Here is a 13,074-nt window from a genome sequence, read left to right as displayed (position 1 = left end):
CGTTTAATGGCCAACTGCATTCAATTTATAGAAAGTAGGAACCGCATGTATCTGTCAAAAATATGAGAGGAAGCAATGGGATGCACTGGTGCCTCTGTAGGTCAGTCACACAAGATGCCTTGCACATCCACGCCGCTCGTCGACAACTTGACGTGCCTCACACCTGCGCAGCGTGGGAACCATCAAAAAGTCTAGTCACTCTGCTTCCCCTCTCTTCTCCTAATTTGTTTTGTGAAGAACAAGATCAGTCTGCTCAGAATCTCTACACTGTCAGCACATCTCTTTATCCTGCAGCAACGGTGGAGAAGAGCTATGTGGGGCATCGAGGGGGTGCACTCCTGACCTGTTTTGTTGATGCATGAGTTGAGGGGGCAAGGAGGAGCATCATTATTAATCACCGATAACTTGGGTGTTAATGAAGCTAGCTTAATCATTTTTATGGTCCTCTGATGAGTGCTAGGATACCGATCGGTCGTACGCTTTTATCCTGAGTATATACCATTTCTTGGTCCCTTGAAATGCTGCCGAGAACAGCCACAGCCGTTCCAGAGGCATGACTCGCCATGGTCGAGACCGGGAGCAGTTTACGATGAGGCATCTGGAGTACATGGTCAATGCAGTGATGGCGTGTTGGGACTCTGTACGTCTCTTCGTATCAGCCTTCTCTGATAGTCTTTGGCATAGCTCTCTTGAAACAGAAAGGGCACGTGCAAGCCATTTGTTAATGTAATTCTGAAACTTCAACTTATGTTTCCATACACCGCAGCGTCATTCCTCAAATTGCGCTCCTGTTTGTTTTCTTTTCCTTTATGCACTAACTCAACCCTCACGTTACAATTGCATGTTTTTCCCCCCCATTTTGCAGCCACAAAGGTGACCCTCATGTTAGAATTCTGGTCTCATTACATTTCAGTAAATAGCTAAATGAAGCAGTTCTCCTAACTTTTTTAATACATTGTCATCATTTCCTTCATTCTTGCAAGCCAAACTCAGAGAAGGAGTCACACTGGACCGTGTTCTCGATGGTGTGAGAGACCAAATGGATGGATCGCTCAACAGGATTCATCTGTTAACAAGGCAGGATTTATATAATATAATGAGGGACAACAACATCGGCCACCCCGAGCGCCTTCATGCGGACGATTACACCAGTGTTTGTATGTGGGTGGACAAAATGAAAAAAGAAGAGGACAATGCCGTCATCTTTTTTAAACATCAAAATGTTGATGACCTACCCGATGCCTTGGACAGGCAAGAAAGTGACCTCCTTAACGCGCCAGACTTTATGATGGTACTTACAACGGAACCACAGCAGCAGCTCCTGAGAACCATTGGGACGGACCGTGTCTGTATAGACGGGACACACGGGACAACAGGTAAGCACTAGAAATTCTTTGCAAGTATGAGTACAGAGCAAAAGACACTGTCTACATATGCAGTTGAAATATGGGCTAAAAAGAGAAGACTGCGCATAATATTGTAGACTGTTTAAAAATTAAAAATACAGAAAAATGGACAACTGGGAAAAAAATGAAATGAAAAATATACAAAAAGATTTTGTCCAACAAATCAGAGTTCATTTTGTAACAATGGGATTCAATATGTATGTGAATTCAATGTATAATGATGAAATAATTTTATAAGTAAATTTATGAAAACATTGTGCTTCCACACAAGAAATTTGCCCGAAAATGTGTATTTCAGCAGGACAAGTCGCCTGAGCACTTCTCTTGTTAAAATTTGTTCAAGAGAATGGCAGACTTTGTGGAGTAGCTGTGCAATCACACGACCTCATCCAATTGAACCTCTCCGGCAAGAGTTGGTGAGCCCTCTGAAAAACACAGCGGCCACTGACAGAGTACAGAAACAGTCTACACACACACAATTTTCTGGACTCCATGCTTTTGCACTGTCAAGCAGTGGCTGAAGCAAAGGGCTCCCCTACGAAATGTTAACTGTATCAAGTTTTTGTGAAAAGCCATTCTTGGGATCACTGGCCCTGCAGGCCCACACATTTTCGACAAAAGCTGCAGACAACCGTCATCGGTGGTCCAGATTAATGAAGCTATATAATGGAGTTGAGTTCGCACATGCCACGAGATACAGCAACGCTTTGGAGCTGAGGACAGTGGGAAATTAAAATGTGCTGAGAGAAACGTTGCAACTTCTGTCTTTTACATGTATGAACGCGATACTGCTAAAGCTCCCGTTCGGTGGAAAACTCGGCATCATAATGACTGAAAAATCCTGACTGGTCAAGAGGGCAGTGATGCAAAAAAGCAGTTTGGCTGAAAAGAAATAAGATGGTCAAGTGGATCGAACTGCTGTCCTCGAGGTCTGGAGCCGAGCAAACTACCTCTAGAAAAGTTTGTTCAGGTGATAAACGAAGGCCTTCTATGAGCATCTCACAACAGTAGGCGAACTGGTTTGGTTTGGCGTACTGTGTTTAACGTCCCAAAGCAACTCAGGCTATGAGGGATGCCGCAGTGAAGGGCTCCGGAAATTTCGACCACCTGGCGTTCTTCAACATGCACTGACATCGCACAGCACACTAGCCTCTAGAATTTCGCCTCCATGAAAATTCAACCGCCGCAGCCGGGTTTGACCCCCACATCTTTCGAGTCAGCAGCTGAGCGCCCTACCCACTGAGCCACCACGGTGGCATACAGTAGGTGGATTGCAGTGCACGAATACTTAATTAGGGTCACTAATTAGAGTAAACAATCAATATGGATGATCTGTAATAAAGCAGTGTTATGGTAACAAGGTGCCCCATGGGACCATAAGGGACCGTAGGGGTCGTTTTAACGTTATTGCATCATGCTCTTAAGGTGAACTTAAATATTTGCCTTCGTGATTTTCTGCTGCACACCACAGTGGGAGAAATCACTAGGAACAGGAAACCAATAGAAAGTGCTTGTGTGAATGCAGCTATCCTTGGTGATGAATGAAAAGTGGCAATTGTCTTTTGAGCGTAATTTAGATTGAGCGCAATTTAGAATGCGACTGCTAGATGGCCTTCTGCAACGATCCTACAGGTGGTGCACAGTGCATGTATGTTCTGTAAAAACCGTCAAAACAATAATGACACTGGTATGGTTACCCCTGCTCTGAAAGGAAAAGGTACAGTAAAAACTCGTTGATAAGTTTTTTTTAATTGCAAGAAAATACTTATTATCCAGGAAACCATGATCCAAACCGCCTGATTTTATTAACTGTTGAATGAGATAAGAAGACATTTTTGGACAATTTCACTTTTTAAAAATGTCGATGGGTATTTCTTGGCACAAGAGCTGAACAGATCCTATCCCAGTGCTCGCTGAATTCAGTTGGCATTCGCACTGTCTTTAGGGCAGAAGGAAATTTGTAACACATCTGGTCCGTCGATGGCAGTGACGAAAGTAACCAAAATCTCTTCCTTGCCATTTTCGGATTCTTCGCTCCTTTGCTCCCAAGTACTGTGGGAAAGACACAGCGGTAGCTGATTGTAGCAGTGTTTCTGCATTTTAAGCTTCGTTTCCCTGACACGGCCCATTCGTATATAAGTGCATCGCTGTTGTTCGTAGAAACTTCGCCTCCTTTCACTTTTGACCACATTTGACCACAATTTGTCGAAATTTTTAAATGTAGTAGCCAGAAAATTGTGCTTTCCGGCAACATATTAACCGAAAAATATATAGTGCAAGATCCAAGGGGCCATTTTTAATGTTTATTTATTTATTTATTTATGCATATACCCACATTGCCGATGCGGCATTACTGTAGGGGGATTATAAACATAGCAATATACAGAAGTCAGGGACAAAAAGAAAGAATACCAACCACAACAAGAACAAATAATACAAAATAGTGTAACTAATATAACGAAACTCATTGAAAACATGCCTCAAGCAGAGCTCAGGAAAACACTGTAGAAGGAACATTGACAATTCTTTCAGGCCGACGATGGCATTTGTTTATCGTGAAAGGGAAAAAATGAATGGGTAAAATTCACATGGGCAGTGTTCGCGATTTCGAGCGTAACAACCGGGAAATCGTATGAACTGGGAACGTATGAACGTTTTACAGTATTTCATTGCTACTCTATTCCACAGGCTATGACTTCCAGCTGGTCACCCTGCTGTGCGTAGACGAATTCGGGGCAGGATTCCCAGTCGCTTTTTGCATTACAAACCGCATCGACCAAAAGGCGATGAAGACCTTCTTCGCCGCCATCAAGCAGAAGATTGGAGGATTAAAAGCTCGTGTATTCATGAGCGACGATGCACCTGCATTCTACAACGCCTGGACAGCTGTCATGGGTGACGCAGAGCTACGCTTGCTATGTGCCTGGCACATTGACAAAAACTGGAGAGAGGCGATAAAAAAGCACGTCAAAGGAAGTGAACTGCAAGCGTTCACTTATAAGGTATGACTAACAAATCTGCAAGCTCAGACTAATAAGGAGCACAAGTGTCAAATGCAAACGTTTCGCAACAGCATCAACTTAAATACAAAACGAGCACCTTGTGATTAGAGAAATAGCCTGCAGCAGGCGACATATGAGCCAGCTATGGCATTACAAAAATCGGCAGCAGCTAGTGATACGCGTTCTGGCTAAGGAAACACTGAAACAGGCAAGAGTAAGGTAAAGTTATGGTAGTAGCCCGTCAGGGAATATTAAATTCATGAACAGCAGGAGTCAAACTGCCCACTAGAAGAGCTCATAGTGCTGCAGAATTCGTGGCAGCAATCATATTGTGTGTTCTGGTAACATATTTGATCTTCTTTACTTTTGAGAAGCCTGACTCTTCATGCCATGCCTAAACAATGCAGTGCTTCTTCGCTATTATGTGATTCATTGGTCATATGAAGTGACCCACCAAGTCAAGTAACCAATCAGTCGTGTCATAAATCCTAGGGGTCCTACAGCAAGTACAAAGCATTGCACTGCAGTGTCACACTGCAGAGGGTGAGGAATGTGGTGGCTGCAAGGCTGAACAGCAGGAAGGAGCACTATCTGTGGTGCCAGGCAGTGATGGTGAGGAGAAATAGAGGAGCACCATGGAGGGTTTTCAATTATAATGGAGCAAAGTGGGAGTGGATAAAGTACGGCAGCACAAAAAAGCAACAGGGTAGTGCATAGGCAGTGCAATGTTCAAAGGTGGAGTACTATAGACAATGCAGAGTGGAGAGGTACTAACAGCAAAGAAAAGGCCAGCAATATGGCATGGCTTGGTGGTTGGGCAGCTTGAATAAGAAATGCAGCAAGCAAAACAAATTGGATGCAGATGTGAATAAACTACAGTTGACGCATAGACAACACATGATGTAAACAATATCAGTTCAATGAGGCAATGTATCCACAGCACAATGTAAAATCTTGAGTAGGTTTCTGTAATGTGCAGCATAATGCACCAGCTAGCGAATATTACGTAAATTTCAAGATGCAGAAACTTACGTTACACATCAAGGAATGCAGACAAACCTGACTACAATGAAGAGGTAAAACATCGCAATATAGTTCAGTGCAGACAAAAATTGTAACTTAAAATGTGATCAAATCCTCATGCAGGAGAAGCACAATTTAGCCAGTGAAAGGATGGTAACAGGGAGGGACCTTTTCGAGATATTTCAGCGTTGTTTCAAAGCCACTCGTGGCGACTTTGGAGCATGCAGAAACCAGAGCACCACATGTCATTAGGTTTGCTTCCCTGCACAGCACTACCAGCACACGATGGCACCAAATGAAGCAGCAGTTAGGCTGGCAGTGTTGCGTGAAAAACGAGTTGCCAGAATGAAAGCTATTGCCATTTGCACCATCTTCGTGACAGTCGATGAGAGAATAGAACGGCTACTGGAAGGCTGCAACCGACCGTGCCACTGGTTGCAAAGAGCACCATCGACAGGTGCGAGAGGCATAAACGCACGCAGACAGCCTGGTTATCAGTTGTCCACACCACTACATCTTCAGTGGCACTGTCAGCAAACGTGAGATAAGGCACGAACCATGGCACAAATGCTTGCCGCACCACGAGCAGTCACTTGTGCAATAAGGCAAAGACTGCCATCTGCCATCTGAGTGGGCAGTTCGGATCTAGGCAGTTCGACATATCGGTTTTTGTGACCAAATACGGTGAATGTATAAAGTTTGAATTACATGTGTTTGTCCAAATATTTCAGAAGAGTTTGATACAGCCAATAATGCGTAATATCCATGTTCATTACATCAGGGTTTGACTGTATTGGGCTATCTGCCTACTCTTGTGAATTCTGAAATGCCAGTACAATTGGGTCCATTTGTAGAAAACTTCTCTTAGTACAAACAAAGGAGGAGGAGAGGAGGAGGAGAACTACAATGTAACAGGAGAGGTCTGCCTGGTTGTCGTCGTGGCATGCTACTCCAGGTGAGGGTGAAAGAAGAGAAGAGTAGAGAAGAGGATGGTGAAAAGGGAGAGAGAAAAAGAAAGGGTGAATGTACGAACAAAGGTGACATGACCATCACAATGAACGTTAGTACCATGGCACCAAATATCAGAGCATATATCGGCGAATGGAAAACCCAGTTACAGCAAACACAGAACCGGCAACAACCCACATGCCAGGGCACGCTTCCATGAAAGATGTCAATACCATTTTCACTTTTAAAGTGAACGCCATGAAAAGGGAAAAAAGACCAGAGAAAAAATTCTGCCCCTGGCGTGCAACATCGCCATGGCTTCTGCATGCTGAGAGGCCACGGTGAAGCTTGCCCACTCCAGGAACAAATCTTGTGGCAGAGAAGAGGAATGGCACACTCATACCTTTCTAACCTTTCTCCCCTTCAAACAGGGTATAAAGAATCTTTCTGTGGAAGGTGCAAAGTGCAATCTTATCACACCTGAACAAAACTACCAAAAAGATGCAATCTCACCCTAGGCATGTTCATCAGTAAAGCCAGTTGTCACCTGGGACACATATCTTTATCACATATTCCATAGAAGCCAGATTAAACGCAACAAGATGGAAAAGCTCAATCATATAGCCTGTGAAGTTTTCACGTTTCATGCTTGTATAGCTCTTGGCCAAAAGCAGATAGGCAGCTGCGCCTGAGCTGTTAGTGCTAGGAGGGTCCCAAAAAGACCCTTTCACGTCCACTGCTATCATGCTAAGCTCACCAAGTGTCACTTCACTTCATTTCACCCAAAAATGAACTCTTACTAAGATTAAACCTCGGCCGACATTGAATGTTGTCTGTGTGCAAAAACCTGCTGCCACTGCACCTGCACACAGTGCAGCTGTGATCTCTTGTGAAAGGCTGTCACGGGTTAGCGTGACAGCATCCCAACACAATCCAAGCGTAGTAGACGTAGTGATGACAGGATGATGTTTTCTAACCCAAGTCAAGATGGGCAATGTAGTGAAAATGTGTCAGTGTCAGTGAGCTGCCTTGCCAGGACAGCCCACAGCCATGCATTTTAACGTGCCATCATTTAGGGTACATTTTGCAGACAGGGCAGGGGTAATAAGATAACAAAGGGTGCTTCCCCATGTTTTCTTTTAATCCAATTTAGCTTTCATAGGATTGGAAAGTTCCCACTGGTGCCCCCAAGCTATCGCCTGTTCTGGTTTTCTTTTCATAATTCTGGCCATGGTGTGCCGACCATTTTTGATTTCGCTGTCTTCTGGGTATCGGCAATTTGAAAAGCACTGCTTGCCTGCACTATAGTTTGAAGGGGAACAAAAACGGTTGCCCCTAAAGTTATTCTTATTAGTTTCCAATGGCTTTTACTGCTTCTTTTGCAAAAACGTTAAAGCACTCAGACATATCATATTTTGAATAGACTTCCTCAGCATAAAGATGAACTATGTTCACACTGGATACCTAACCAATCAGAAAGGCAACACACAATCTAGCTGTTGCATCATTTACCCTGCTAGAAGTCGCCGCTATGATTTGACACCATTGGTCAGAAACAATACTTTCTTGAACAGATCAAAACATTAAATACGGTAATACTTCGTTGACACATTTTCTTAAAAAGTTGCACAGGAAAACGTGTGATCCAAACTGCCTAATTTTGAGAAATGCAGCCGTTGAATGAGGCACAAAGACATTCATTGATAAATCTACTTCCTAAAAATATCGATTAACATTTTGTGCACAACATCTGAACAGAACCATCTCCAGTGCTCGCAGAATTCAGTCCGCATTTGCGCTGTCTAAAGCGTAGAAGGAACTTCGTAACGGTTACAGTCTGACGACGGCAATGACGAAAGTAAGCAAAATCTCTTCCTCGTAATTTTCGGATGCTTTGCCCCTTTGCACTTAATTACTGCGGGGAAGCCATCATGGTGGCTGACTTTCGAAGGGTTTCTGCTTTTTAAGCTGCATTCTCCGCACCTGGCCCGCTCATATGTCACTTTAGTTCAGAGATGCTTCGCCCCCTTACCTTTATGCACCGTGAAGAAACCTCGGCGTTTCTCCTATACACGTCACATCCCTGCAAAAAGTGCTCTCTCGAATGCTAGCGCGCAGTTTTCATTTTTGGCGTTAGTGGCAATGCTTCACCTTCTCACACTTGTGCACTGTAGAGAAGCCACTATGGCAGATGACTGGCATTGCATTTCAGCAGCTGATGTCGTGTGCCCTCACATTCGGCCAACTTGTATGTTTGTAAATGTGCAGTTGTTCAATACGCATATTATACAACCATAATTTGTCGAAATTTTAAATTTAGTAGCCGTGAAATTGTGTTATCCGGGAACATATTAACGAGGAAAATATAGTGCAACTCTACTCGACATTTCGTACAAACCAGAAAATTTTATGGACCGGGAATGCATCAACGAGGTTTTATTGCATTGTGACTTCCACAATTTCCTTGGGTCTTCAGGCATTATAGTGTCCTTACAATGCGTACAAACAATTAAACTCGCATGCTTGATATATGTTGAAGGGCCCTTTAATGAGGTGAGAAACCCAATGCAACTTACACTGCAGTCTCTTGCCACTCTAGTCAAACACATGCAAAGCAGCAGGAGCTTCTGTGCTGCTCCTTGCAAAAAAACATGAAGCACGTCATTACTTTGCTTTTCCTTTCTCTTGCACCCACATTTTCCAGGCATTACGGACAGTGATGCAAGCAGCAACGGAGGACGAAATCAGAACTCTCCTGGATGCTTTCATGGCATGGTGTGAAGAAGAAGGAGACACGAACAATGGCCTTGGAAGATTCAAAGAGTACTTCAAGAGGCACTATGGACAGCGTCCAGAAGTCTGGGCTTCATGCTTTCGGAAAGCGGCCGGGATCAACACGAACATGAGGCATGAGGCACTCCATAGAGTCCTAAAATATGTGTACCTCGACGGGAAACAGAATAGGGGGATCGATAATTTGGTTTCCATACTCATCAAGTTGACTCGGGACAAAATTTTTGACCGTCTCATAAAGCTTGTACGCAACAAGGACGGCAAATTTCAAAAAGAAACAAGAGACCGGCACAAAATTGAACAATTAATCTCTTCAGCACATGTGGCAAGTGCCGGCATCCAACAGTGGCTGGTACAGTCACAGGCCACCCCAACCACCAGCTATGTGGTTACTTCATTGCACAGCGGCACCTGCAATGAGCAGTGTGCATTCACATGCCCGACATGCCACATCTGTGTACACAATGTCACGTGCTCTTGCCCAGACAACACGATGCGAAGAAATTTGTGCAAACACATGCACGCAGTGTTCAAAGGAGGTGCAGAAGACGGCGCCAGGAACACACCATCGCCAAATGAGGTATGTCCAGACAGTGCACAAAAACTCTGCAGTAGACAAAAAGAAAGGCAAACCTTCCAAAAAATCATCCCTAATGTAATGCTACATGCAGAATGCATGCCTACCTTTATTCCTTGTAAGATGAACAACGTTGTTGCTGTAGCATACGCAATATGAATGTTTGTCATTTAGGCTGGCCCCTAAAGGAAGTGACTGCCCAGGATAAGTTGTTGCCTAATTTCATGTTGGTACGAGACAAATCCATGTTCAGAGAAGACAAAGTGTACAAGAAAATAATTACCATAATACAAATGCTAGTGGAAAGCAGTTATATTTTCTTCAGTTCGAAAAACATGATATTCTGCCGTAGCAACAAACTTTTCTTGCTCTACAACGTGTTCCGCAATTAAACGCGCGCCACAAAATGCACCTCAGAGCTAAACTGGTGAATTGTTAGAGTTCAAATTTTGCACAGAAATGGTATTTGGTCGGCAGAATTGTTTTATACTGCATTTTTTTGGGGTACTTGGCTGAATCAATAAGAAAACGTCAGGTATTCGCATCATCTGCGGCGACGATGAAACAAATCGGGCCATTTTTGCAGACTGCGCCGGTGGCACCGTTTCCTTTGTCAGACATGGAGATTCAGCAAAGGAGGCAGGGGAGTGTTTTACGGGAGGTCTGAGGATGCTGTACCGTGAAAGTCTTCGAGCTCAGTGCAGTTTTGGGCAAACTAAGTTTTTTGTGGTCATCGATAAAGCAGTTGCTGAAGAGTCTTCAAACTTCCTGCAAAGGACATCGTCCTTCACGTAATCTTCACGGCTGACCAACCAACGAGATGGCGCCACGGGTGCAATTGCTGACAGAGCAGACAGTTTCGTTTCGTTGTCACCACAGGCAATGAAAATATCAGACTTCATATTGCTTCAGGCGAGTACCCCAATAAGTGTGGCATAAAACAATTGTGCGGACCAAATGCCATTTCTGTGCAAAATTTGAGCTCAAACAATTCTCTGGTTTAGCTGCGAGGAGCATTCTGCGAATTGCACGAAGTCCGTATATGTACTATCTGGCACATGACAGGCGGCAATAGCAGTGAGATGCATTACATACCTTTCCCAACATGCTGGACTACAGATGACAAAATTGCCCATGCCAAGGGGCAAGTGACAAGAAAGACTGAGCAGACAAAAGGCGGGATCAGACATTCCAAGGATACTGGTCGGTCAGCTGGTGGGATATTTGGGGCCATATGAGTTACCTAATTTGAGTGAACTGCTACAGTTTTACTATAGTGTGATACAACTCATGAAAGTGCCAAATGCCCTCAAAGGAGGCACTGCAACCAATACCATCGAACCATTATCCCCTGATGCTGTTAACCTGACGAGGTGACAGACAAAAGGGGATTAATCATGCCTGAATTGGACTAACCTCAGCTTCATGAAAATAGGTCAATGCCATTGGCTGGGGAGCCTCCTTTAAGGGGCATCTGCCACTTCGTTCTCGAGTTTTACCAGACCAACAAAAAGTATGGACACATGGACAGCACCTGGCAGACAGGACAATCGAAGCAACCATTAAAGGCATACCTACCTTAAAAACGGCCAATAAGGAAAAGAAGTGTTTAACAGTGTGGGAAAAGTAAATTTGTTACTGTACCTATAACTATCTTCCATGCTCCAGCTTGTGTTGACACAATGATCACATTGCAATGTCATCTTTTTGCCTTACCTTATCAGGACCCAACTGCCCAAAAAGCAGAGGACAGCCTGACGGCGTCACTAACATCATTAGGCTCACTGAAGGAGAAAGCTACAATGAAGAGCCCAACACGCTGCCTGCAGCTGCTGGACACCATACGTGGACACCTGCAAGATACGAAACCAGATGAAGAAGTCATCACATGGCTTGAGCCACTATTGGAGAAAACTGCAGAGAAGCTGAACATCGCCTCAGCGCACCTGCCGCAGTCAAGCATACAAGCGAACAAAAAAATTGACCCACAGCGACGGTTTATATCGACGAAACGCAAACGTGCAAGTGGGCAAGCAAAAATGGCCAAGCCATCACGAGCAGAACAAGAAGACATAGAACAAACACTTATGGCACCAAACAGCGTGTCGCATAAAGGCCCCGACCACACGTACTGCACAAAGCCACGCCCGTAATGATGTACAAAGCTACAGAGCTCTCTGGCAGTGTGTCAAAGGTTGAAATTTCGCCTCTGTTTCTCTTTGACTGTCGGTCCCAGTGTCTCTCTGTAGGCCAACAACTCAAGATAAGGGTCTTCAGTCTTCTTCAGCAGGTGTTTTGTTCCCACTGCTTGCTCTGCTTCCCCATTGGCTTATGGACGTAACGGGCTGCTTGTGATGTGGATAAAGCCAGATTTCTTTGCAAATTTTGCACACTGTGAGTGCAAAAACTAAGGGCCTTTGTCCAAAACCAGTCACATGAATGCCATGATGAGTGAAAAGCTCTTGAAGTGGTTTAGGACATCTGTTGTTGTGGAAACTAAAAGCACTATCTTCGGTACCGAGAGTGGCAGTACACACAGGTGAAGTACTGCTTGCCACGAAGTTGCAAGAGATCTATCCCCACCATGTTCCAAGCCAGCTTGGGAGCGGATGTTGGCAGGAGCGGCTCAGCATTTTGGTGCAGTGTTTTGGCACAGATTTCACACTTAGAGGCGACTCGACGGAGTTCAGTGGATAATACCAGCCAGCATGCAACTGCCCAGCTCTGGTCCTGCAGTGCTGATTTTTTGGTGCCCTTCATGAAGGCGAGCGAGAATTTCCCCTTTCAAGTGCATTCTGAATAGCAGGTAGCCGTTCTTTTCGTACAGACTTGCTCAGTGCTTCCAGAATGATGACAAAAGAGCAGGAACTTTGTGCTTTTCCGGCCATTCATGCACACAGAGCCACAGAGGACCCTGGAAAATTTCTTCATTACATGCTTGATCAAATCGAAGGCAGAATTTTGAAGCCCGATGGCAGCTCCCTGTACGTAGGCACCGACTTCGTCCTAGGTAAGCATTCCTGCTGCCAGGTCACTAGATATGGGCGCCCCGGACAAAAGGTCGGTTGTTCCAAGGCTTCTCCCTGGCATACACTGCATCGTGTAGGTGAAGCACATTAGACGCATGCAGAAGCAATGAATTCATGGTGCAGCAAATCCAAAGAGGCCTTTCCGAGAAGGTCGAGCAAAGGTCAGTTCGACATACTGCCATGGAGCCACAGATATATCCTTCCAAACAGTTCGGCTGCCAATGGTAGTGGCAGCGGTTCCTTTTCGACCTGTGCATAGAGCGTTTTGTGGCTTTGTTAGGGATCTCGAGGCATGT

At 44.6% G+C, this 13,074-nt stretch overlaps 2 protein-coding genes across 2 annotated transcripts; both read left to right on the top strand.

The window, feature by feature from the left end:
- The first annotated feature begins 1,096 nt into the window (after positions 1-1,096).
- On the top strand, positions 1,097-9,592 carry LOC144103483 (uncharacterized). The gene is made up of 4 exons (XM_077636187.1): positions 1,097-1,376; positions 4,095-4,408; positions 9,084-9,524; positions 9,578-9,592. Exons 1-4 carry the CDS (start codon positions 1,097-1,099, stop codon positions 9,590-9,592), a joined length of 1,050 nt encoding a protein of 349 aa, XP_077492313.1.
- On the top strand, positions 9,542-12,438 carry LOC144104968 (uncharacterized). Its single transcript, XM_077638194.1, has 2 exons — positions 9,542-9,752; positions 11,474-12,438. The coding sequence occupies exons 1-2, from the start codon at positions 9,666-9,668 to the stop codon at positions 11,900-11,902; spliced, it is 516 nt and encodes a 171-aa protein (XP_077494320.1). The 5' UTR covers positions 9,542-9,665; the 3' UTR covers positions 11,903-12,438.
- The last annotated feature ends 636 nt before the right edge of the window (positions 12,439-13,074 follow it).

This window comes from Amblyomma americanum, chromosome 9 (assembly GCF_052857255.1).
Source record: "Amblyomma americanum isolate KBUSLIRL-KWMA chromosome 9, ASM5285725v1, whole genome shotgun sequence".
In the NCBI taxonomy this organism is placed as follows: Eukaryota; Metazoa; Arthropoda; class Arachnida; order Ixodida; family Ixodidae; genus Amblyomma; species Amblyomma americanum.
Note: the sequence above shows the minus strand (reverse complement) of the source record. Positions and strands in the feature narration are given on the sequence as shown.

What these genes read in the sequence shown, in the direction of transcription:
- LOC144104968 (XM_077638194.1), top strand. Translation starts at nt 9,666, where the DNA reads ATGCGAAGAAATTTGTGCAAACACATGCACGCAGTGTTCAAAGGAGGT. An exon ending in ACACACCATCGCCAAATGAG is followed by an intron (nt 9,753 to 11,473) that starts GTATGTCCAGAC and finishes TTACCTTATCAG; the next exon opens with GACCCAACTGCCCAAAAAGC.
- LOC144103483 (XM_077636187.1), top strand. Translation starts at nt 1,097, where the DNA reads ATGAGGGACAACAACATCGGCCACCCCGAGCGCCTTCATGCGGACGAT. An exon ending in CGGGACACACGGGACAACAG is followed by an intron (nt 1,377 to 4,094) that starts GTAAGCACTAGA and finishes TCTATTCCACAG; the next exon opens with GCTATGACTTCCAGCTGGTC. An exon ending in TGCAAGCGTTCACTTATAAG is followed by an intron (nt 4,409 to 9,083) that starts GTATGACTAACA and finishes CACATTTTCCAG; the next exon opens with GCATTACGGACAGTGATGCA.